The 27,482-nt window shown below is 39.2% G+C and overlaps 1 protein-coding gene across 1 annotated transcript in view; it reads right to left on the bottom strand.

Moving 5' to 3' along the window:
* Window positions 1–27,268, bottom strand: part of GABRR3 (gamma-aminobutyric acid (GABA) A receptor, rho 3) — a 30,502-nt gene extending 3,234 nt beyond the window's left edge. Inside the window, exons 1-7 of the mRNA XM_009890097.1 lie at window positions 27,141–27,268; window positions 19,447–19,559; window positions 9,059–9,126; window positions 7,281–7,504; window positions 4,317–4,399; window positions 3,357–3,497; window positions 409–561 (exon numbers count right to left, since the gene is read on the bottom strand). Of these exons, the coding sequence (XP_009888399.1) occupies window positions 409–561; window positions 3,357–3,497; window positions 4,317–4,399; window positions 7,281–7,504; window positions 9,059–9,126; window positions 19,447–19,559; window positions 27,141–27,268 (910 nt within the window). The remainder of the gene's footprint in view (window positions 1–408; window positions 562–3,356; window positions 3,498–4,316; window positions 4,400–7,280; window positions 7,505–9,058; window positions 9,127–19,446; window positions 19,560–27,140) is intronic.
* Between the last annotated feature and the right edge of the window lie 214 nt (window positions 27,269–27,482).

Below are 27,482 nucleotides of genomic sequence, written 5' to 3'. Positions count from 1 at the left end.
GTGTCTTGCACAGTTAAGGCACCAAAGCAAATGTTTTCAAGGTGCCTAACAAAGAAAGGATTTGCTACATCAGAAAAGTCAGGAAACTGGTTCCAAGTTGGTAGGAAGATATCAAATGTTTCTAGACAGAAAGCAGAGCTGCAAAGCTTTTCAATAGATTCTGCTATGCCTATTAAGTATTTCTCATGAACCATAGATTTGAGGGATCTGACTACCTGTTACTACTTGTTACTTTGATGGGAAGAGGGGAGGAAAAAAACAACCAAGACTTTGCAAAAAAAAAAGAAAAAAAAAAAAGGAATGAAGTATACTTGCTCATGTCCTGTGTAAATAGGAAGCTAAGGTAACTTCAAAACCTCTCACCTATCTGTTTTATACTTCCCAAAAGAATACACGTTAAAGGTTTACCTAGTGATACCCTGGCAGGAACGGCTCTTCTGTCAATCCAAAATGAAACCCAAGACAGCATCACCATCAGCATGGCTGGGAAATAGGATTGTAGCACAAAAAAGAAAATATGTCTCCGGAGTGCAAAGTTTATAAAAAGTCGATTGTACCAACCTATTGAAAAAAGAGAGAGGAACAGGTTGGGGGGAAGAGAGCTGTGTTATTTGCAAGCTCTGTTCACTGGCCCCTTCCTTTCAGTAGGAATGGTGTCTCCGCATCAGTAATAGTAAACGCCTAAGAAATATTACCAACACCTTGGTTTTATGTAGTGTCTTACAAACTGTCCGTCATACCTCATTAAAATACTGCTGCCTTGGGAGTGAAGCAGCACGACTGCATAACTTAACTACTATGTTATAACTGAGGTTAGGAAATTGTAAAAAAAGGTAAATAGACTTCAAGTGAAACTACCGGGAGAATAAAGACAGCATATCGTTGTCCAATCCAGCAAGGACAGCGAAGCCAACACCCTGCCTCCCCCCAAAAGTAGCCTGCCTTCTCTCCCGCTTCAAAACCCCAGCAACAAGCAGCGCTTCTTTTCCTGCGGTCAGACCAGCGCGTCTGCCCAGCGTCGACTTTAGAGGAAAGGGTGCCATCTAGTGAACTTTGGGGCGTGCTCTGTCTGTGCAGCAAAGTATGTGTGCTGTACCTCCTGCGATTGCAGGGAAATCAGTTTATAGTGAGGTGAAAAGAAGACAAAAGTGGCTGGCTGCGCTGCGTCTGCCTGTCCAGTACATATAGAGTCATCAATGAGCCTATGTTGGAGCAGTCATGCCATCACGAAAAGCGTGATATAAAAAAGCGTTTTCATAAAAAAAAAGAGTATCTCAACAATAATCCTATCTAATATTAAACACGGTCTATGTGTTTTCATTTGTGGAGAAGGGTTTTGGTTTTAAAAATTATTATCTCGAAAATGCATTGAAATTGTTGCTCCTTTGCAGGCCAGGGAACTGTAAAAGACTAAGTGCTACACATATGTGGGTCACTGAGATTCACAGGAAAGGGTATGCAGAACCTAAAATGCAGAAGGCTGCTTTGTGAGCCACATTTTTGTCCATTTTTTGCCCGAGACTCTTCAGGGGGAGATGGCTGCCTTTAGAGTTGTGCAGAAGCTTCCCCACTGTTACTCTGGGGAGCAGGGTCTATGTGTAATCATTTTCTTCCAACAAGAAGCAAAATAAAAGAAGAGAAACCAGAACCTCCTGATTGAAGCAAACCCTCAAAGCCAAAGATAAGTGTATGTCTACAAAGGGCAGTGTTCTAATTAACAGATATGGTACACACATTATTCAGTTACTTCCCAGTGGTCCCTGTGACTTAAAAAAACTTCTTTCCTTTCACCTTTACCCTGCTGAGTAAGCTCATCATCAAAGCATCTACATATAAGTGTTAAGCAGTTACAATTTGTGAAGTCAAAGGTGCTGTGAAGGTGCTGCAAAGGCCTGGGTACAGGGGTGCTATGAGGTTGCCCTGTTGTGCACAAGGCTGTATTTGCTTGCATAAGTGTTTTTGATGAGAATAGCAAGGCACAAGGAAGCCAGCTGAGTTCCCGGAACCACACAGAGTTCCAACACGCAGTGATAGCAGTTTGGTGGAAAATATCCCAGTCTCCTTCTTGCAACAAGGACAAATTTGACGTTGCTCTCAGCAAGGCACAGTTATGGTAGTAAGATATCACTAGCCCTCTTCTCACATGACAGTGGCTCTTGAAAGCTGGAGCTCTGTTCTTAGCTCATACACGAGCAAGAGATAAGGATGAAGAACCTGATCAAGCTGTGAAATCCTCACTGCTTAGGCTGCATCACAATTTAAACTGGAATTTCTGCATTCAATATCAGCCACCTCAAACTTGAATTGCTCTTTTTTTAAAAACAAAAAGAAGCCATTCTGTAAATAAAGTACAGTAAATAAAGCTATTTGCAGCTTTTCTGTATGTCTTAAAGACTTTTTTCCAAAGTGTTATGCATTTTATCATATTATATGGCATAATTTCTATTTTATTAATCTGCCTTGATATAAAGGGCAATATTGGCACTGAAATGAATTGACTCAGACTGGAAAGTAGTGTAGCAAGCATGCTATTTTAGCTGGTTAACAATGTATAGTTAGGCTACTTACACAAAGAAGTAATACAAAATTTATAATTCTATGTGCAAATACAAAGAAAATAAAACCCACCCAGCATGAAATCAAGACTATAATAAACTAAAGTCTTATGCAGTTTGCCAGAAAGTAAAGTTCAAGATCTATAGGGAGAAATAAAAACCTGTCTGGGACAGATACCTGTATTTAAACAATGTAGCACTGACATAAAGGGATTTTTTTTTTCTGCAGCTTTATATATAAACATGGAACATTAAGCAAACCATGAAGTAGACCTCAATAGGTTATACATGCTCTCATGTAGAAATCTTATTGTTAGTAGACTTTTAATGACATTTTACAGCTCCCAAAATTAGGAGATTTTAGACAATAAAACACACTGGGATTCCTCATTTGCTTTCTAGTACTTGAACTTTTAGGGTTTTCATTTTCAAGCTTTTCTGTATAACAAGGACCCAAAGATTCCTATAAACCAAATACTCCAGTGGCTTTCAGAGACCACCACGATTTTGCAAGAGCTCCCAACAGCATATATTTGTTTGTTGTGCATTTTTGTTAGGTTCGTACTGTCAGTTGTTAAGTATTATTATGGCCTCTTCTTCTAATATCAAGAACGTGTTACACTGGTAATGTAAAGACAACCGAGGACCTAGACTGACAGACTAGTGTGATTGACAGACCTCATTTTGACTGAGATCTCTCAGCAGTAATGATCACTTATTAGCAACAAATTTGAATGTGAAAGACATTCTGCATGATTGTTTCCTGTGTGTCTCTCTTCTAATGACAGGGGCTTACTATACCAGTACTGCTGTAAAAAGCTAGTCCACTGGAAGCACTGAATTCTTCGATGAAAAACTGGGAGAGGGAGATGTGCTCATCTGTGCTCAGGGACTTGTTTCCATGTTTCCAGTATAACATCAGATCATCTTCATTGTACGCATCTATGAGAAAGTAAAAACTGAATCACCTTTTCTGCTAGAATAATGCTTCTGTTTTCTTTTAGGGATAGGAGACCACTCAAACAATTTGGGAAAACTGCAAAGAAACATTCTTTTCACAGCAATTTGCCAGTTGTTGACATGGAAAAATTTGCAAAGACCGTATTCCACCTTGTTCCAAGTGGAGTCCAGTCCTGTGCCCTGCCAGCAGCTTACCTGACAGATGGGGGACGTGCTCAGGATGACAAGGCACACAGGAGTGGAGCTCTGTGTGAGCAGACTGAGCAGACTGCCTGAATGCTGGGGATCTGTTCTCTTTTCCAAGACTAAACAACAAACCAGCATCCCAGTTTTACTCATAATCCCAATAAAAATAAATTTTGAGATATCAAAAGGCTTTGCAAAACAGAATTACCTTTGTTGACCTGCTCTACAGCTTACTACAGACAACTGAGTCAGGGGTGAGAAAGCAGACATTTCACAGTAATGCAAGCACTCATTTTCATTTTTCCATGAGGTTAAATATTGACGTCTTATTTTACTTTTAATGTGAACTTTTTTCTTAGAAAAAACCATGATTTTTGACAGAGGGAACATTTTTAGATTTAGGCCTTGGAATATTAACCCAGTTGAAACAAACATAGGTTTTTTTGTCTTCCCAAAGCTCACTGAGTTGTGGAAAGATCCCAAACTGGTCACAGCTTATTATGTACAGGTTGAAGGGTTCAAGTCACACATCAAAATAAGTGAAAAAGGTCTTATGAACAAGATGGAGTGCTGGTAACAAGGCACATATGAAGAACAGGTATGAATTAAACTTACAGCTTTCCAGTTCTAAAGAACAGTTCTGAGTGTCCAGAGGAAACCTACTGAAATCCATGAAACACATAGCAGAAACTGTTATTCTGCAGAAAAGAACAGAAAAACAGAAATTAAAGGAAAAATTTCACACTTTCTTAGGGCTGTGCAGACATCTTAGTGAGATTCCCAACCAATCTGCTGTTTAGAATCCTAAAGATGGAGTTTTTCTACTTTTTTAGACGCTTCTAAAGTTGCTTCAAGATAGCGAGATTAAAGTAAATCAGTGAGAGATCATATTTTTTAAACATAAATAGTCTTTCTTATTAAGCACATTGCCTTCAATTTTTAAACCTTTTACTGGTCTGATCCTTCATTAGCCTTTCACATGTTTTGCTTAGAAGGGTTACGCTTATGAAGATTAACAAGGGGAGTTCACACTTCTTGACTGGATTTCTCATAGATTAAAGTAGATAATATTACAGATTAGAGAAAATATTATTCCAACTGCTATTCTCCTGGCTAGAATGATTATAATATTTAATTGCATAAAAAGATAAGCTGCAATTTCTGGAAGCCTACTCTCCTCTTCAAGCCCATGGAAATGCCTTATACCTTAAAAAGCTTACAGGAATCTAGGTAAAAACATTATTTTGCATTCAACCTGCTTTTTCACAAATGCTTAGAAGATAAATGTCCATTGACATTTCAACCAATAAACACAAAATAAAGGCTAGAGGCAACAATTTAAATATGGTAAATATTGCCAAATTTCCCTTTCTTGTCACAGCTTGCATGTCATTTGATGTTTTAATTTGTTTTTCCAGTTTTCCTGAAACTGAATCCTACAGGGATTTAAGTTATAAGGGATATACTGGGTATATAAGTGATCTTTGAAAACTTGCGATCAATAATCACACTGTAGCTGAATTTTTACAAGTGTAAGATTTTACTGGCTTGAAATGAGATTGTAAGAGTGATACATCTTTAAAATCATCATAAGACTTCCAACTATGGATGTTGTTTCCGTCTTTTAGCTATTGACTAAAGGCTCAGAGGAACAACTATTTTAGCAACAATCTGGATTTTTGTTCTGCTTTGCTTCAATAAAGTCTTGGATGCTAGGTGCTGAAGAAAAACCGTGGAATATGCAGATTTCTTGCACATAAGTATTTGGAATATAATCTACTCACTGCATGTAAAACTGGCAATATAAAAAGGATGTTTTAATGAGCATCTGATTCTTTAGGAACATATGCATTAACATCACTCAGGCTAGAAACACATTGTTTTCCCTTAATTATTTTAAAACCTTGGTTCACCAACCTTTAAGTCAACCCTTTCCCTGACTCTCAGTTTGATAAGAACTGATAAAGGAGGAAAGGAAGAGGACAGGACACCTGCCCTTCATGCTTACGTCCAGAAAGAAATCCACAGGTTTTGCAGGGACTTTGGGGCTTTGCTATTCACTGGCACAGGAAGGTGAGGCTGGCTGCAAGCTCACCTGTCAGAGCAAGGAGTCACCCAGTTAGGGAAAGAAAAGTGTGGGAGCAGAGAGGATGAGGACAAGGAAGAAAAGTAGAGCACCGGCTTGCAACTGCGGTGCAGGACCCAGGGCATGGGCTCCCATCACGAAGGGGATTCTGAGCAGTGAGCAAAGGTAGCAAATCAGTTCACGCTGTGTCTGTCCCTCAGCTCTACTTCCTCCTTTTCCTTCCCTCCCATGTCACTTTTTCCTTTCTCTCCATTTCTGTCTTTCCCATCATGTGCTCCCTTTGGTTTGTGCACTACTTGTGCACAATTTCTTACTGTTAATCTTGATGTCACTTTACCCCTCCAGCAAGCTGACAGAATGTGTTTGCCCATCTTATATCTTTTCGCCACTCTTCCTTCCCCCAGCTGAATGTATGTCATATCCCTCACATTGAGAGCCGCTGCTGTAAGCCTTAGTATAGTAGTCTAGTTCCTCTGATCCCTCTTTCTCTCTCATGAAGCATGGAAATGAATATAGCAAAAAAAAATCATACTTGACCTCATTGTTTCTTACTGGTCAGTGTGATTCTTGAACATACACTATTTTAAAGTGGTGTACAGCTGTTATTGTGAGGGTTTCTGCATGTCCTCATGAGAGGGTAGATAAATCCATTACTTGTTGGAACAATTATTACATAGCCAAACCTCAAGTGCTTGCATAAATCTTCAAACTATCCAGAGTAGATGAAATATCACCTCTGTGCACAGCCTAATTAGTAACAAACTGGAGAACTGTGATTTCTGCAATGCACAGGCCTCAGGGCCTTTACCCTAGGGGGAAAATTCCTCCATTAAAACTATTTCTGCCACATCATTCAAATCTGCTTCATAAAGAAAAGCAGTAACATGTAGATAGAAGGGAGACACATTTAATGACCTTGCTGTTCCAGTCCTGGGATTGCTGTTTCACTTTCCAGTTCATTGTAGTCACGCAACACGCCTGTCTGACACTGCTCGTACCAGCACAAATAATTTGCTCTCTGTGCCTATCTGGAGCCTCGATTAATATCATGGTATATTTTTATAGGTATCCCAGGGTGAAAATAGCTGAGACAGTTTTAAAAGACTCAGAGAAAAAAAAACACAAATGTTTGTTCTTTGCTAGTAATTTTGGGCTTTGCTATACTCAACAGTAAAACTACTGCAATATTCCTAAAACCACTGGCAATGAATTAACACGTGATAAACTTCAGCACTATTTACAACTGATGAAACAACTGCCATTATCCTGTGACAGGAAACAATATGTAAATGACAGAAAAATATATTATCAATCCTAAACTTATTTTTTCACTGGTACACTGGTCACCAGTTTCCAGTATCTAATGCCAGGGGATTAATGTCAGTTCAGTATCAGAATCTTAAGTCCAAGTATTTCCAGTAATTTCTCAGTGTACATACTATTGGTCCACAATTGCAGTCTTGTATTTTCCTATAAAAGAGTAGTGTTCTTACCGTAGACTGAAGAGTACATTGCCATCAGGGTATACTCGGAGCATGACGTTTTCCACAGTTGTATCATGGATGAAAGATCTTTTGGAGTGTACAAAAAATACATCAGGTACCCAGATCTTTTTTATCAGTCTTCCATCAAAAGTCATACTTTTATTTTTGTTACTATGAAATGAAAGTCTCTCATCCTTCCAGTAATGTCTGAGATATAAAGTCATTGTGAAGTCCTTTGTTTAATTAAAAACAAAAGAAGACAATGCTTGTTTTATTCACATACAATAGAAAACAATACAAAGTAATCAAGTCATGTAAAGGATCAATTTCTTCTCTGGACATCATCTGGAGGATCCTCAATGAGAGGAATCAAACGCCACTCAATGAGTTTAAATATAGATTGGAACTACCTCTGAGATACTGGCTGTTTGCCTTGTCACTGGTGTCTGAGTCTGAGGTTCGTACTTCATTTATGCTTAGATAAAACTTTTATAGATTTCAGTGGTCTGCTGGATTGGGCCATTAATGAAGTGAAAAAGAAACTTTAAAACCAACCAAAGGCAAATGGATAGGGGTTTCCTTTGGAAATCTTTGCAAGCTCTTCCCAGAATGGACTCTGGTTTCTTTACAAAGGGATTCATTTGAGTTCTTCGTGAGCATTAGGTCTATTTGTAAAACCCATTAATCTGCTCATTTTGTACAAATATTGCACAGGCGTTTTAAATGAGTATGTTTATGAATGAAATGCATCATAAAGAAACTATATGATGAATTTCATAAAAGTAAACAATTAAATTTCACAACAATTCTTTTTAATATGAAAGATTGTTGCAAATATTTTATCATCCTATTTAGAGAAATAACATGACTGCAAATATACATGTGGAAAGAGATGGCAAGGATGCTGCAAACCCAGTCTGAGCTTCTGTACAGCCTGACTCCTCTGTGTTCACCTATGTAACTTTTGCATTGCACCTATATAACTTTATGCAGACATCATTTATCTCAGTAGAACAATTACTTCTGGTAAGAAAACTGGGAAGATACTCAGGTCTTCCCCTGGACGATGATTTTATGTTCTTGTAATATGATTTTATGATTTGGGTAGGTTTGCAAAGGAATGCAGGGTTTCAGACTGACAGATCCCATTGCAAACGCAACACTACGATTACAGCTACATTCACTGGGAAAAGATATTGTAAATGAGATCTCTCTGCAAAGTTAATGTGCTCTGCTATTCTAGGATGGAGCAACTTGGCTCTAATGTCTGGGTGGTATTATTAGCGACAGTTTCGGCTGAGGAATGAACAGCCTGCGTTCCAGTGCTACAGGTCCTTGATTGCAGTGAGGGCGTCTCCTTCCTAGGACCATTCCTGGAACTGATTTTTCAATTTCCATTTGTTACGAGTACAGCTCCACCCGTGCCAGAAATGACAGGAATAATCAGATCTGCATAAGCAAAGGAAGCAAAGGACATGAAGCCTTATCATCTAATGTGCAGAGCACTAAGAGCTCATGTGGAAGCCCACGGGGTTTACTGAATGGTTGGCATTTTCAAATCAGAGCACTATCCACTCTGATCTGTTCCTCTTGCCCAGGGAGAAATTCAACATGTGTTCTTACATAACACTAGTTTAAATGAGGATGACTTGCATGCTTCAAGGCAAGCTTGTGCTCTTTAAGGGTTTGCTTTCTTTAACTGTATTATTCTATATCATCCAGCAGGATGTTTCTGAGACCTTGCATTTTGGCTGAAATTCTTTTTCCAGTTCTACTAACCAACTTACCATGTCAACTTCAGATATGCTGTCAATGCTTTCTACCTGCACATCAATGCCCACGGGTATTGGCGACCCTTCAATGTAACAGAATGAAAGAGTGATGAGAAGCGTAAATCCATATTTTTAAAGGGAAGACTGTGTATTAGTAACATACAGAGAGCACCCCAGCCCATCATTTACTATGGTCTGTCCACAGTACACTGAATGAGAAAGTCTGTGGCAACAAAGGAAAACCCAATGCTAAACAGTTGTAAAAAAAGTACAAAATCTTCAGTGATCTTTTTGCAGCCAGACTAGTTGCTGCCAATTGCCAACTGTCCAATTGCAGTTTGGACAGCAGTGACAGCTTCCTTGTGGTGCCAAAGCTAATGAACTGCTTGCAGTGCTATTTAGAACTGTCATAGGGAAAAGCTGAGTAAATATATCAAATACATCAAAGATTGCAAAGCTTACTTACCAGTTCCAGTGCTTATTCCCACCCTTATAAACAAAATATCTATCAGGCCTCCTAATTATCTTTACTGACTTAACTATTTAAAGTTTGGCATAGACATTTGTGAAAAAGGATTGCTGGCTCACTACCTCTTAAGGGAAAAGCTGTACACATAGTAATCATGTTCTGTGATGGAGTGTTGTGTATTACTGAGTACATAATTTATTATCAAGTACAATACATGCCAAACTGCACTGGGTGACTTTATTGTATGTACTGCCCCACTCTTTCATGCCACTGAAAAAGGCTGTGAGTTTATAACACAATGGGATCTGAATGAACAAATTATAAAATCGTATTTGCATTTTTACAATAGTGACTAAAAATCAATTAAAAATTCCAGCAAAAATATGAAATTATTTCCAGTCTCTTCAATGTGCAACATCTAGAATGAAGGATCTAGTTCTGTATGGGCTATGTAACTGTGTAATTTTCAGCAAGTCATTCCACTAAAGCAATTGACTAATTACTTCCTTACAGAGGAAGGAGAGGAGAGAGATATATGCATACATGTGTATACACCCTACCCCCCCAAAGAATGTTCTGCATTGTGCATGAAAACCAATAGTAATTATTGTACATGGGATTCATAGCATCATAGAATCATCTGGGTTGGAAGGGACCTTTTAAGATCATCAAGTCCAAACATCGACCTAACACTGCCAAACTCACCACTAAACCATGTCCCTCAGCTCCACGTCTGCCCATCCTTTAAATACCTCCAGGGATGTCGACTCCACCACTGCCCTGGGCAGCCTGTTCCAGTGCTTGATAACCCTTTCACTGAAGAAATTTTTCCTAATCTCCATGCTAAACCTCCCCTGGCACAACTTGAGGCTGTTTCCTTTTGTCCTATTGCTTGTTCCTTGGGAGAAGAGACCAACCCCCCCTCGCTACACCCTCCTTTCAGGGAGCTGTGGAGAGTCATAAGGTGTCCCCTCAGCCTCCTTTTCTCCAGGATGAACCCCCCCAGTTCCCTCAGCGGCTCCTCATGAGTCTTGTGCTCCAGACCCCTCACCAGCTCTGTTGCCCTTCTCTGGACACGCTCCGGCATCTCAATGTCTGTCTTGTTGTGAGTGGCCCAAAACTGAACACAGTATTCAAGGTGGGGCCTCACCAGTGCCGAGTACAGGGGGACGATCACTTCTCTAGTCCTGCTGGCCACACTATTCCTGATACAGACCAGGAACCCATTGGCCTTCTTGCCAACCTGGGCACACTGCTGGCTCATGATGGTCTAGTAAGAGTTTTCTCTCTTTCTTCTAGTTACGGCAGCTATGAAGAACCAGACCCAAAATCCAACACAAGAGATACTAGTTTCAGCAGTACTGGAGGGTACAAGATCTCAGAAAAGGAGGAGGAGGAAGAACAGCAGCGCTGTGAGCCAAAAGTGTTAAGTCAGGTCCATCTGTCTGAGGATGAGGAGGACAGCAAGGACTTTTCACTCCATTGCAGGAGACAGCGACCTGGACTCAGATGAATAAATTCCCTGTCCTGAGAGGATGGGCAGCTTGGGCCTCGCTGGGCTCCTGAATTTGTCTTGTCCTAGTTTGGTATAAGGAACAATGTAGCGAGGACTGTGTTAACAAGAAGTAATTTTTTTTTAATGTAATATTTTAATCTGTTATAAAACATTTTATGTGAGTAAAAACAGTCAGTTAAAATATTTTTAAAGTACAAATTTAAAATAACCCAGTACAAAACATGAGTACAAGGAAGTCTGAACAGCAGCAGATAGCAATAGATTTTTTAACTTGTCTGTTTTCTTGTCTTTTCCTTTTATCAGTGTCAAGCCAAAATAGTCCAGAAATATCACTGTCCTGATAACCAGCCACAATACTGTGTCTCTTTTAGGAATTATCCTTAAAATAGCATCCCTCGAGGATTACACAGCTGCTTCCAGTTCTTACCAGTAGAGATCTTGAACTATTTTTGAGGTATTTTAAAATCTGGCTGTATAATCTCTTGATTTGACTTGTATTTTTTTAATGGAGGGTTTTACCCTGCACAGAACCAATGAAGATGCATTGTGCATGGGAAAGCAAGGTAAAATGTGTTCAGAGTTCACAGGACACACACGAACATGTTTCAGCACTGACAAAAGCTGTGCTGTCTGGCTCTGAAATCATGTCTCCCTCTGAGAGGAATGTATCACTCAGTCTGTTGGCCAAAGCTCGAAACAAAATTCAGGACTCCAGACAACAAAGTTCAGTCAATTTGTTTATTAGTAAAACACTATACAGCACTTGGGAAAATGCTGCTTCTTTTGGAGAAGAGAGGCAGCAGGAGACATCTGCCCTAGAAGCTGACATACAAGAGTATCAATGTATATATCCAGCCAGGCTTCTTCACACAAATCAAGAAAAATTCTTATGCCTCTCCTAAACCAGTTTTGACCACTTCTTGTCTTTGTTTTGAGCACACCACACAAGTAGTTTACTTTATGCTAAATACTCACTTGTACCAAGTACTGGTAAAAAAATGCCTGCTTGTAATCTGAGTGGAGTCATCCTGTCAGTATTCCACTGAAATCTAAACTATAATGTAAACTAAAGACAGGTTTTGCCTAAGTAGAAGTCAATGTGGGATTTATACATGATGAGAACATCATTCACAAGTGGCATTCACACATCATTTAAATGCAAACACCGCAGAAAGATGAGGCGTTGTCTATCAAGCTCCTCATTTGCATGATGGAACAGGACAAGCCTACCTGGCAGAGTTGACACCTGAGCTAGCTGTGCTCAAGGCAGGGTGGCTCAGGGAGCAGGCTAGCTGCAGAAGGGCAATGCTGCCGCCTAGGAACATGATCAGTACTAACGCTGGCGACTATGCCAACAGCAGTGAAGATGGAAATCTGGCCTCATTGCCTCTGGCTCCCTTTAAAGTCCATGCAGTGTAACAGGCACTTTCTAGATTTCTAGTTGGAGTGAGGTGGCTTGTGCCTTGGAGATGCCTGTTGGTTACCAGGGTTGCTTAGAGCAATTGCAAATAGACAGATGACCTGTGTATTATCTAACCTTGCCCACCACAAAGCTTCAACTTCTCTATATTGTAGGTGGGTCCAAACTGTTACCCTAGGACTACGGCAGAGGTATATGGTAGGATATACTGGAAGTGCTCGTATCTGAACATACATTTGATCTTAACTGGCATTACTAAAGCTTTGGGGGATGATTTGCATGACTAGCATGTTAAAAACAGTGGGTTTAGTCCTGATTATGTAGAATTATGGGGGTGGAAAGGGAGGAGGGGGAGCAGCTCCCTGCATAAACCAACAGCGTTACCAGCTTCTGAGTCAAGGACAAGTCTAAAGCAAATAAAGTTAAATGTCAACCATCAACATTCTTCAAATAGGCAAGGAGCTACCCACAAATCATATCACAGAACTGACTGGCTTTCTAAGTACATATATATCATGTGTAGTGAGGAAAAGGTTTTTCTTAGTGACAGCTGCTCAAAGTGTGATGATGGCCCTCCCAATACTTTCTCAGGATTTCCAAAAATTACAGACAATTTCCTACCCCAACAAGCACTATTCCAGTGTGGGCACAATTTCGTTAATTCACCTCATCTGGGTAGATAGAAAGGAACTGATCACAGAACTAGAAATTAGTGGCAGCTTATGATTATGATTATGTCAGTTCCATACACACAAACTGAAGTGCCAGTTATACATAAATACACACAGAGGCACTTGGTTCTTTGAAAGGACATCTTGCACTAAGTTGGGAACTGTTATGAAAGTCAGTGGGGACATTGAATAGCATAAAAGAGATCAAAAGCTATGGCGAGGAGAAATACAGTGGATAGTTCTAATATTGTTCTAATACTGTTCAGTATTATTAAACTCCATCCCTTGACCCCAGCCCAGAACTATTATTGATAGCAGCTGTGAATATTTTCTTCCTATTCCGACTCTACTTTGGCAACAAATGCAAGTAGATGATAAAGACACTAAACAGTGCATATACATGCAACCCCGGTCACTTCAGTGTGCTGTTCACTTTTCTAATCTGAAGCATTTTTATATTCTTGTCACTAACACCACCACCCCCGTAAGACACATATTGGCCTTAGTCTGGTCTAGGCCTTCTGAGCTTTGTAGATTTCTGTGAACATTTCTTTCTGTGATTAAAAACCAACTCTACTAGAAACAGTAAGAATTGACCATGGGGTACAGGTTGCCGAGAACTGTAATTTCTTTATCACTTGGATTTGTTTTACCAGGATTGGATGCTTTTAAAAAATAGCATTTCAATAAGCATTGGAAAAGATCCTAAACCAGCCAGAATAGTGAGGTGATTTGTCTACCCCTAAGTCTGCGCCACAGTTTTGTCCCTAGTATATCGAGAATTTCAATCTCTGGCTGACCATCAGGCAACAACATCAAATTCACTTTGGAAAAAAGTAACCATAGCAAAGCTGCGTTTTTTATTTCCCAGTATGACAAAACTGGGGATGGCAGAGAGGATTTTGTTATTAAATTGAGCAGCTTCAGTTGCTTCTGGAGCGTTGTTACAATTCATTATTTTAGAGGGATTAGTGATTTTCACAATGGAGGCTCCACAGATTTTCAAGATAATTACTCCTCAGCAGAAAAAACAGAATTGTTTTCAGATGGGTTTATCTTCACACAAGCCATTTCCAGTCTTTTGTTTTAAAGGTTTAAGCATAGCAAAAGAATTCCTTGATGAGCATGGAATTTTTTTAATAGATAGTACGACAGGCAAATTCTGTAATACCCTTTTAGAAGGGATATTATGTAAAAAGGATGTCCTTTTAGCATTTTAGGATCAATTTCTACAATAATAATGACTGGTTTAGTGAATTCTACAGTATTTCTGTAATAGTCAGACCTTTCAACATGCAGCGGATTGCACCTGAAATTCCGTAAGATAAGTGTTGAATTTAGAAAAACCAGCCACTGTATCCCAGTTGGCTTTGTAACAGGGTATGCTGGAAAAAAGCTAGCTTTACAGAAAGCTCCCAGGAGACCGAAACCAGGGAAGGATTAAGGTCTATAGGAGTACTTTCTTCTAAAAAAAAGGCTTTTGCGCCTGTAGAGGAAGAAAATCAGATAGAAATGTAAACAAGCCCCAGGGAAGTGAAGCTATGTGGATGTATTTACTTTCCTCTGGCAATGAGTGAAACAGGAGAATTACTGGCAGTGGTATTTTATTATTGTTACTGTTTTATTTCTTTCTTATTTATATGAGAAAAGAAGGTGAACTGGTGTTAGCAGTAGCCATCTCTTGGAATGGAAGAATTAGCAATGTAAGAGAAAAAAATCCAGGAGAATCAGACTATTAGAGGTCTTGCAAATTAACAAAATATTTCCCTCGTGTTCTGGACCCTAGCTGCTCCTTCCAGTAACACATGAGAAAAAGCCATTCCCCTTTCATCAGAGTAAGTCTTCTCCACCACAGTGAGAAGATATTTCTAACCTTTCAGGAGGGGTTGTAGTGCAGAAAACAACTTGGTGCCAAAGAGCTATCAGAATTGCAGCATTTTTTGAACATTCACTAGGCCATATTTTCTTTCGTTTTTCCCCCCTTTTACCTTCAGATGAATTTAAATGTTACTAATTTAGCTTGAGGAGGGAGGAAGCATAAGGGGGAGTGACATAATGGGATCTTTGATCCTCTGAAAATTTGGAATAACGATTATGCTTAATTGCAGATTGTGATGCAAACTGTCTAGAAAGACTGTTGCCTCTTGACCAGCTAAACACTACTAAATTCTCTTCCATCATTTCTAGTACTTGCTAATGTTATTATCCTCCATAGTGGTTGACAAAGCAGAGATAACTGATTTTAAAACTTTAACTGACACACTGCTAGAATAGACAGGTCCTTAAGACACAATGTAAAAGGAAAATAAAGTTGTCGTACTTCAATATATATAGACACAGTGAGAACTTGCGTGTACACAGTGACAATGATCGTGTAGTTCCATAATCTTTAGATTGCAAAAGAGTTCAGAGAGTGTGTGGAAGGGGTTTACTGTCAAGAAAAGCAAGGCATAGAGAAAAAAAAGAATGAGCTCCTCTGTATGCTAGTCTAATTTTTTTTTTTAATGGCAATGTTAATTTTTAGTAAGTAGAGACAGAATTCAGGAAACCAAGAGGTCACACCAATGACTTCTGCCATTATTTTGAAATAGGATAGTTCAGAAAATAGTAGGATATAGATAAATAGATGTATAGTAGAAAAGAAAGTAACTTTAAAGTATTTCTAAGGATTCACTCTAACACCTCTCTCAAAGTACAAAGGTTTGACTCCTAAGGCAGCAGTCCTAACTTAAGCTATCTTCTCACAGATTATCAGTTTAGCAGGCTACTGAAAAATCAATACTTTAGGCCACAGTAGTACATATAAGTCATTAAAAGATCTGACTCTGACTCTACTGGCAGTCTTTTATTTCCTTTGGTAGGACCTATGCAGACAGACAACCTTACCAGAACTGGCAAGCATTATTATACCATTGCAGGACCCCTCATATACCCATATGCTGGCCTTTATCAGTGCTTCTGGAAGCAGCAAGGACTAAACATAATTCCTACAATGTTAACTGAGGCAGCTGGTGAAGCTGTTTGAGCAAAGGAAACGTCCATGCTCCTAGTCCAATGCCTAGTGGAATTACTCAAATCGCTGTGCTGGTCCACATCTGTTTGCATCAGCGGGGGGTCCATCTATTGGAGACTTCCAAACAAAAGAGGACCATGACATTACAGAGAAGGCAACAGCAACAAACAAAAACAATTCAGGAAAGGGAAAAAACCCCAACCCCCTGCCACCCACAAACCCAAGAGCCTGCTTTAGGGAATAAGTGCAATGTAACAATATAAGTTTAGTTTTTTTAAGAACATTTGGGTGTACTGAACTGTTGGTTTGTTTCACTCAACCTCACTATAATGAGCTGCAGACAAACTAGCATTTCTATAGCAAAAATGTAGAAACAGCTTGCTAGCAGCTTGCTGCTTTTGCTTCATCTTGACACAGTATGCTTCTTAGACTTTGATCTCTAATCTGTTAATAAATGGACAATACCAGGACTAAATTTTAAAATCAACAGTCAGAGAGTCAAATTCTGATTGTACAGCTGGAATGGCATCGCAATCAACAGAAGAATGCCAAAATATATTCACATAAATCACAGCAGACTTGTGTCCATTTGGTCAAAAAAAGGATCTCTTACCTCCAAAGAGCAATGATATACTTTCATGAGAAAGCAACCAGTCATGTCAGCAAAGTCACAATTATTTCCAGTAATGCTGCAGCTGGTAGCATCAGTATCCCACAGTTCTACATTCATTTCTCACAGTTTTTTCCGTGTGCATGTTTGCTCAGTTTACAATTCAAATTCAGCATGTACTCTCTTTGTTTTTCCTTTGTTACTTAATTATAAATACTAAAAACTCTGGGTCCTGTAGCCTGCCTCATTTAGTTTGCATGTGTGGGGCTAAAGGAAATCAAACAAGCCAGATTTAGATTTAAGAGTTCCCTGAACTGAGGAATCTCCAGCAGGTTCAAAACAGCATGAATTTTCCAGCTGCTTTTTCTCCCAAACTGTTGCAAAGGATGATTGACCTTCTCAGGGTAAGGGGCATAGTGGAGCCAGATCAACAAAATCTGTCATTCCAACTCCCTGACATACCCAGAAAATAGCAATGGGGTATAGGAGAGGGCAAAAAATTGTTCCTCTTCTAAAGGTAAAGAATAATTTTAGAATACTAGTTTTTCACCCGGCTGTTTTGACCTGGTTCTTTTTTTCTCCCATCAGTATTGTGAATTGATGCATTGCGCTGAGCTGAATAAATCATGCACTGTGGCATGTGACAGATACAAGACCTTCATGAATCACAGTACTGAGATGCTTCATTAGATTTGATAAAAACAAACCCAAAATTTCACCTGCTTTAAATACATAAAGCCACAGTGTTGTAAGTCTTTATGCAGTTCAGGGCTATGTTATGACTGCCATGGCAATGACTGTAGCAACGGTATCTCTAATTTCACCTTCTCTAGTTAAGTTTCCTTCTGCTGCACGCTTAATCATCAGTGTTCTTCAGAGAAAGCCATACTCTGTCTCTCCTGTCATGCAATAATTTTGGTGAGTTGGTGAGTTTTTTCCTCTGATGCAGTCACAGTTGTGTACTAACTCTCTGCTGCTGCCCTATTAATGTGCCTCTTGTGAAAAACAAATGATTCTTTACTACTGTAACATCACTGAAATCAATAAGACAGGAATAATGGAGTATAAGTTTGGGATTGACATTCATTTTGCTGAGATATTTTTCACTGCCTGCTGTGAAAACGCTAATGGATTTATGTTTTAGTGTTAGAGAGATTCATACATAAGTGTTCCACATATTAAGAGAGTTCTGAAAATTTGGAAGTGTGTGAACTATTGGATGTGACTGAAAAAGGTGCCTTCCATGCCACTATGGCATGTGAGTGATAGAAGAGAAGCAAAGCTGATGCACTCTTCTGCTGAAAGCTATTTCTGAAAGACAGGAGTACAGCTGAAATCATACCCATGGCAATGTGATTATTGAGAGGCCTGCGCAATGAAGTCAGTGGAAAAACTACAGCTGGCTTCAATAGGAATTGAATGGGCTCTATGACTAGTCATCTGAAAATAAAAGGACAAGGGGAAAAAGCCTGGTACAGATTTGCTGGGTGTAAAAAAATCCTCACTGCCTGTGGAAAATTACAACTGCCATATCACAGGGTATATTCTGAAAGCTGCTTTTATATACATCATAAGTGTTGCTTTCTGGGATGATCCAGCAATAAAGTACATCCCAAACTGTTGTTTGCTTTCATGGAAATGCTACTTCCTTTCTGAGATGACACTCTCAAAAATTTAAATTCCTCGTGTGGCAAAGCAGGTAGTAACAAGAAGATGTCCAGACTAACAGGTATTTGACTAGAGGCAAGAGGTAGTCCTTACTTTCGTTTTCAAAAAACAGACGTATCTCAACTATTGTTCAAAATCAGGCAAGAGTTTTGCTCTCTGACCAGATTACCTTGTCTAGGGTAACAAGAAGCCCTTTCACTTTCTCCTAGTGCATCCAGAGAGGCTCTCCTTATCCCAGGTCTCCCTTCTAGCATGCTTGCCATGCCCCAGGTCCCAGCACCTGATGTCAACAAGAATAGCTCCACAGACTTCAGCTATCCTCCAAGATTTATGTTTGTTTACATAGCTGATTATTGGTCCTCATATATTTTATTTTGGCTTCATAATCCAGAGCAGTTCAGTCTATTTTCATGAATCATGAACACGAAACTGGTGACGCAAAGGCTCAGACAAAGCTTATTAGTGGGGCAGCTTTCCCATTTTACCTTTCATGAAGGAGAGTCAAAATTGAATACAAACTGTGAACATTGAATACTCCCTTTATCCACATGCAATTTAGTTAAATGAAGAAATAATCATCATAGTGCCCAACAACACAGAAACAACAGAAACTGAAGGCCTCTGGGTGGTTTTTTAATTTTGTACAGAGCCAACAGATTTAGGAATTGATGGTTCATTTCAATCTCTCCAAGCAAATTTGATGACTAAGTAATTTGCTAATTGCTACTAGACTATGCAGTTTACAGGGATACCTTAATCACTGTTCTCAAAGAATCTTATTCTAATAATATTTTTTTGTAATTATTTTGGAAAAGGAGACAATTTGAACAGTTTCTTCTATTGATACACTAAACACAAAAAAGTCCCTTGCCTCCAAGCATTTCTAGATTTCTTCTTTCTTTATTTCCTGGAGTACAACAAAAGAGGTGAGCTGCAATTAAGTCTGTCATTCAATTTTAAGTGACACTGAGTTTAACTAAACTTCCAGACAGAGGATAAACTATTAACCAGCACAGCACAGACATGTGCTGCTTACCTCCAAATCCAGGTCTCAGTGCAAAGTCGTGGTCCTCTATGCGAAGAAGCTGCTCAGATTTAAGTGGCCGTACTTTTGTACTGTCAAGCTTCCTCATTTTAATCTCTCGTTTGCTACATTAAAAAAAAAAAAAAGAAGTAAGAAACTTCATATTTTTTTCTGCCTGACATTCCAAGTGCTAGTTAAATGAAGCAGGCACCCAAGAATACTGGACAGTTGAATCTCGTATGATAAGGGAAACAATTGTGCTAATAAAGTTGGAGAAAGATATATTGGAAAACGTAGGGAAATCAGGTATGAGGTACCCAGGTCCATGAAGAACACCAATTATACATAAAAAGTCCCAGGAAGAACATCTAGCTCTTCTCTTCCCCTCAGAGATTGTATCTATCATTATGTAAGAGATTATAGCCGTTTGAAAAAGTGTTATTATTCACATAACCACTTGCAACTCAGACTTGGAAATAACACCATGTATCCACCATTTTAAACCACTTCATACGTTATCCATTTTACAGGGACAAATATACTTTTTACTATAAATCTTTTTTTTTTTTCCTAGGAGCTCAAATGACTCAATAATTTTTCAGAAAGACTGAGAAACTGATGGTGGTCCTGGATCCAGGGACTTGTTTTTTGAGATCCTCTTAAACATCACTCAGATTTGGCCAAGTTACTCATTAGTTCACCCCCTTATTTCCTGTTCAGAGAAGCACCATTTCTTTGCATCAAGAGTCCCATCTTTGCATTTTTTCCCATGCCACACATAAGTGGTCCTCTGCGTAGCACCAAGGCAACACAGCTGAACCTGTGCTCTAATCAGGATGCCATGAATTCTGTACTTCTTTGTGATGTCTGTTGCTAACTTTCTTTCCTTCACAGAACGTAATGCATAACATCCCAAACTCCACTGGGAAATTCACATGCCTAATAATAGACTCGAGATCTCCAGATGGAAATCTCATGTGCTGGGCCTGCATTTAAAATGAACAGAAGATGCCCATCACAATGCAGACTCCTTTTCCATCTTTCCTATAAACAGAAACCACGACACAGACCAGCAGGGTCTGGTACATGCCCACATCACAAAGGTATTGGGCTAAAACAGAGACAAGATCTACAGTCACATCTGGCAGCTGCGGGACACAGGCTTTAGAAAGAATGTTATATTATTTGATTCTCTTATAAAGGAAATGCCATGGTGCCTCCTTAGGTTTCCAGTCCTTGTTGGATGTCCTGCTTTAAGTGGCTGGCCCCAAGAAGTACCAGAACTAGCCATACCCTAGCTGCAGAATTATGCCTAGCTTTGGGCCTCCATTTCAGGAAAGGCATGGGAAGATTGTAAGAACCTGTGTAGTTTAATTTAGAGGAAGAAGACTGAGGGAACACATCACAGTCTTCAGAACACATCATGAGCTTCTACAGCGCCTTTTGCTCCATGTCCGCTCCCCAAAAGGATGAACAGTAGCAACAAGGGAAATTTGTGGAACGCATTGGGAAAACCTTTCTTATGGTGAGAACAGTGAAACATGGGAACTTATTGCTTGGGCAGCTTTTGAGACTCCTTTCACTCAGGCTACATAAGAATAGGTTAGACATATATCTGTAGGAATGACTTAAATACAGCTGCTTTGCCATAGGCAAGGGACTCTCCCTAGACATAATTTCTTTCATGCCTTCTGTGATTCTCTGGGACTTTGTTGTCAGCAACTCTAATTATTACTTTAGACTGAATGATAGAAATTTTGTTCTGAAGATTTGCTCTGTAGTCAAACGCTGCTTAAGATGAGGTATGGAATACCTTAGGATAATGTATGCACCTGTATTTACTTCCCCCACACACCCTCCTTCCCCTCTTTTATCTTAATAATGAAGCCCAAGAAATTACTTTTAAAAATGTGATGTTACAGGAATGCTGAGGTGGCTGCTGGGCTATTCAGAACCATTGGGCTTGAACAATTAATTTATCTTAATATTCTTGAATGTCTCTGGTATTGTTGTTTAAACTAAATTATCATGGCAATCAGAATGCCCATCAGGCATTTCAAACACAGACTTTAGTTTTCAAAGTGTGAAAATTACATGGATGCTAAATTTAAATCCCAGGCTTCAGAGAATTAATATCACCACAGAATAAGCCTGTATTAGTGTAAAATGGGCAGTAGAACTGAACACCTGCAGTGCTCTGCAATAGGTATACAAGGAATATCTGCTGCTTGGGAACCAGTATAAGAGAAAATGATGAATTATGTTCAGAATGCCATGGAACAGCTAATACAGTTTGGAAGCATTAGGTTATTTGTCATTGGCTGTGCCAAGGAAAATACCTGTTTGATGCTCCAATGATTTCGCTGGAAAAAGCAGGCTAAAACTATGATACATCTATTTCAACTTCTTTCTAGAGGCAAGTCTGTGATTGAGGAAGACTTTCCCTAGTCACAAGAGGCAAAATATAAGCTACCAGGGCAGGAATTTTTTTCTTAATGAGCTACTGAAAAGAGATGTTATGGGATTTTGATATTCCTTCTGTTTTCCTGGACGAGGACAAAATAAACAGAAATGCTGCCCATATGAAAAGCATCTTTTGGGCCCACTTACTTGAACAGCCTCTTCAAGCTGATGTTTTTATATACAAATGGTGCAGTATCTCTAATTATTTCTAGCTGCTCTCAAAAGTGGTTGTTCAAGCTAGGCAATTATTGCAGGGGTCAGAATAGCACTTTAATTACAAACATGCTACATCTTTTCTTCAATATCTTCATTGGCAGAATTATTTTTTTTTTTTATTGTAAAGGAAAATGGCTTACATGCAGAGATACATGTTCGTGGTACTTGGAATTAATTTTATGGACAGTAGTAACATTGTATGTGTAAAGGTACCAAAACTTAGAACAACTCCATAAAAATTTCTAAAATACTTTAAAAATAATACACTTCTGCTTCACATTTTTTCTCCATCTTAACTGCTTCCCCCACCCAAGGCTAAGAAGTGTTCTCCAGCAGATATTCCCTTAATATCAGCATCTGGACTCCAGGTGTTGCTCCTTGGCTAAGAGTTACAGTATTGAATTGTCCTCACTGCACCATTGCAGTTATTTAACTGATGATTCAAAGGGAGTTGCATGTATGTATTTGTTTACTTCCAAGAAATCCTAGACCCATATCTAACTATTGATCAGCACTACAGCATTGTGAAATCATCAGCAGATGTTTTCTTGAGTGCTCCTTCCCATGGCACCAATTCCATTAAAAAGCAGAAGAGACAGATCAAACTAGCCTAGGTCTTTGAAAAGCTTCCCGAGGTCAGTCAAGACATACTTTTCATTCTCACAGAAGCACAGCAAAGACACAGATTATATTTTGGTGGCCTGGCACCTTGGTCTCTTTATCACGCAGCTTTGGCCAGCGCACCATGAGTGGTCATAAGTCAGTAAGTCATTGATTCTGCACATTCATTGTATGGCAGACGTCAGGCTGTGGTGTTTGAGAGGAAAAGCCCACATAGAATCACAGAATCATAGAACTGTTTAGGTTGGAAAAGACCTTTAAGATCATCGAATCCAACCATTAACCTAACACTGCCAAGTCCACCACTAAACCATGTCCCTAAGCACAACATCTACGTGTCTTTTAAACCCCTCCAGGGGTGGTGACTCAACCACTTCCATGGGCACCCTGTTCCAATGCTTGATAACCCTTTCAGTGAAGAAATTTTTGTGAAATCATCAGCAGATGCATGTATCAGCAGATACATGCACCTAAGGAAAGGAAATCTCTCTTTACCTACCTGGGGTAGTAGTAATAAAGGGAACTCTGACAGATAGCTTGGTTTTGGCATAGATCTGGGCATTGATAAATATGAGTCTGTTGGTCTCAGTAAGGCTCAAGAAACTACTGCTTCCAGTTATAATAGCTCTGCTTTCCAAAGCTGTATTCCAGGCGACATTTTACATTATGCAAATGAAATGGTAATCTATAATTAAATTCCAACAGAGGTCATAAAAAGCACTTGAAGTGTTTCAGATAACACAGGGAAAACACCCCTGCTGGTACTTACATAGGAAGTCAATGGAAGCACTAGTTTTTTGGATGAAAAAAAGTGAGATATACTCTTTGGACACTTTATTACCCAATACTGTTATATGGACTCATGGCTTGATTCCTTTGTATCTGACAGAGCTCTCAAAGAGCAGTTAGTCATTGCCTACAAAACCAAAACAACTAATTCAAAATTCTTTAGCAATGGACAAATATGTGGCAAGCTTTTAAAGACAAATTTAGCTCTCCTGCCTAATCTTGAATACCTAATAGCAAATGAAAGGTCAAAGGTCTGCTCAAGGGTACTTGGATCATTTTTGGTTAAAGCATTTAACCACATAATGCCATCAGTGCAGTTCCAAAATCGGTGGCATTCATGGGATTGATGTGGTTAGTATCCCATCTGGTTGTCTTTAACTTAAAAGGTTATCAAAAGTGTATGCTGGTTCAAGGAGGAATTGGACAAGTTAATGGAAAAGAAATCCACTGAAGGTCACTAAATCTGCAGAAATTACATCCAACACAGGAATTGTCTGAAGGAAATCTGGTGACTGGATAAGGGTGGGAGTATTAGAGGGCGATATTGTATTTTTTTGCCCTGTCCTTATTCTTCCAAACTTGTTCTTACAGCCCTTGTTGGAAACACGTCACTATATTACATGGACCTTTGGTAAGATTGTGGCTGTTCCGCTGTTTTAATGCCCTGCATAACTAATGATATGGTAAAAATTCTTGGTAGGAGACTGGAGGAAGGCTGAAGCACCCCTGGGTATTCATGAAGATACAAACACATTTCCAGCACTATCCTCGTCATGACAGATTTTGAAAAATCTGACACTCATGTCTTAGGAAGGATAGTTAGGAGAAGTTTTGGATTTCAGTTACACTAATTTAGTATCTAAGATACCATACTTCCTTTATTGCTGCAATATGGGTGTAGTGGGGAAAAAAATTCTCATCATATTCAAAATGAAACTAGGCAAGTCTATGGAAAGAATACTATGAAGGACCCTTTTATGAAAAGAACACCCTAGATTTAATGGCCATAAACTTATTGTCAGTGCTATGTCCCCAGGTACTCTAGCTATTACCAAATCAAAGGTATCCAAAAGGTAGAAGTTACAGCAATCTGATTCCCAGGAGAGTCTGTGGAGTTATAAAGCAGTGTGATCTCTTAAACTTCTTAACACTTTTATTAGATCTTGAAACCTAAACAAATGTAATGATCAAAATTGTATACTTCTCTCTCTCACACACATAAAAAATGCATTTCTAAGCATTCAGTAACATCAGCAACATGCACTGTCAAAAAGCCTAATATTTTGACAGTCAAATGTTTTGTTCTTTGCTGTAGGAAATGGACCATGAGACTAATCTCTTTCTCATGTACTTTTGGTTAATGCTTTAAAATCTTCTTTACAAGAGAATGCAGACAAATAGCTTTGGAGGGAGAATTGGGTTACTCTATTAAAACAGTGGAACTTGTAGGTTAAGTAACATTTTCACATGGGATTCTTTTTAAAAGGCCACCCATTTAACCAAGGCCATCTGTCAGCTGTGTCCCTAATAACCCTAGTGCTGGCTGAAAGGTTTTTCCCCAGAAAGAAAAAGAGGCTGGAGGCTGGTGGAAAGTCAGACCCTGTTGCAGTGTACTGGAGGATAATGCTGCCTTTAGAACAAAACCAGAGAATCAAACAAAGAGAAATTAAACGTATTTCGATCCTTCCCACAGAAAAGCTGATTTGCAGCTGTTAAGCTTTGGGATCTTCTGTGGCTTCAATTCTACAGCCTTCATCCCAGTTCCAAATCACTAGGACCTAGCAAATGAAGACACGGAAGGCCAAAGCATTGTCTTGTGTAAAGAAAACTGCTATACCGGTTAGCATTAGCTGAGAATGCAGTCCTGGCATTCCTCCTTGTTCCTATTCTTCCTTTCTGTTAACACACTTCTGCTTGTCTCACAAGATCACCGTATGGATCGTTTGCATGGATTAGTAAAGATCTGCAAAGATGGAGAGGACACTGTGCTACTATTGCTACTGCTGTCCTGTGGCAGGAGGTCAGCAAAGGATGTCCAGCAGGATGCCACAACATATGCTGTCTCCTACCACCAGGCTTCTCTCCTGCTTTGTGATTTTTATGTCAGTGATGGAGCAACTCCTCTCAGCTACTGCACAACAGGATAAATGCAAACAACAGTTGCATATGCTTCCCTTTTATCACTGATGAAAGAGTACCAGCTGATCTTAAAATAGATCATCCTTACCACTACAGCAATAAGATATTTTATTCTGTTTCCATTTGATTCTTAACTGCTTCCTGAGACTAGCAAAGCACCAGATTAGACCTTATGTTGATATTAGGTCTAGTTCTCTTTATTTTGTTTTGTTCTTACAAATAATCATGCACCAGAACTCACTCTAAAACTGTCAGTGAGTTTGAAAGAGTCTGCTGAACAGCCATTCTTTTCATGAGCTTTTGGCTTAGACCAAACTTGAACCTGTGACCTTGAACTGAAATCTAGAAGTACTGAGCGATATAGCATCTCCAGGCACCTCCATTGTGTCACTGATAGATGTTCCGTTGCCTTGCATTGCTTAAATGTAATTTTATCAAGACATGTAGGGATTCAGAGATATGTCACTGCTGGATTATCACATAAGAAGTGATACAGAAGGTAAACAGCTGTATACCTGCTGCAAAGCATGTAATTAGAAAAAACAACTTAAACACATCAGGGGAGTCCACTTATGTTACTCTTCCTCGATATGTGATATTGTATGAATAAACTATGAGCTCCCCTGTCCATTTTAATAGGGGGTCAAGTACATAGAAAAATATATCAGTTGTATCCCTTCTCCTTCCTTTAATGGCGCTACTTATTATGATTTCTCCTACCTCCCAGCAGAGATTTTGCTTGGATTATCACTGGCAGTCATTGGTCTGTTCACATACTATTAGGTTAATCTAGAAACACATTCACAGACTTCACATGGCAAATGTGAAATTGCATTTGTGGCAAAAAGCACTAACACTTTGCACAGAAACTTACATGTAAAAACCTTCGTATCATTATTCATTTTAAACCAGCTACTTGATTTGAAAGATTAAGAATAGAGACAATCTTCAATGTCTAAAAGCATAAGTATATTCCAGAAAGGCAACACACTGTCACCACTACAAATAAGGTAGAATTCACCTCATTTAGTGTCATAAAAGTGTCTTCTGTATCTTAATAGCGTAGCTATTCTGCTGTTTAGGTAATGGAAGTCATTTTATAACACTGGAACAGAACTTTGGAAGGCATTTCTGCTTCTTGCAATGGGAGTGAGAGGGCAAGAATACTTGGTACATCATGATAGTAGTCTGGTATCACAAAAGTAGCCTGGTATCACACAAGTTAAAAGAGCTGTGTGTGGGTGTGAGTGTGTACATACCTGCATATATATGAAGCATTCATGAAATCACAATATGAAATGTCTGGTTATGAAAAATAAGTTCATCATTTCTGTTTTGGGAACACCCTATCAATACTATGCATACTATAAATCCAGAAACTGGCAAAACAGGACAGTGAACAAAAAGGGTGCATTGAAAGCTTGCTGACAGCATAAAGTTTATCAGATGAACATAGATGGAGATAGTATGTTGCTTACCTGTTATGCTTTCTTAAGAATGAGAATTGTTGCCGATGATGAAGATGGTGATGCTGACTTTGAGAACTGTGTAGCACTGCTGTTGGCCACAGGCAGGTGAGGAACAGAAGTTTCATGACCAGGACCATCTCTTCCAGAAGAGAAATGCACCTGATCAGCCAATCCACCTTGCTGACTTTTTATTTTTAGTGTTTTTACTGTTTAGAAACAGCATAGCATACAAAGGATGCATGTGAAGCAAGGCATCACTGAAAACAGAAGATAGGGGCATCCCAGTTCTGATGTCCTCGAGGAGCTCCCCTCATATTTTCACAAATTCCTTCAGCTCTACATCCCTGCGGC

Source organism: Charadrius vociferus, unplaced genomic scaffold (assembly GCF_000708025.1).
Source record: "Charadrius vociferus isolate BGI_N301 unplaced genomic scaffold, ASM70802v2 scaffold287, whole genome shotgun sequence".
NCBI classification, from domain to species: domain Eukaryota; kingdom Metazoa; phylum Chordata; class Aves; order Charadriiformes; family Charadriidae; genus Charadrius; species Charadrius vociferus.
Note: the sequence above shows the minus strand (reverse complement) of the source record. Positions and strands in the feature narration are given on the sequence as shown.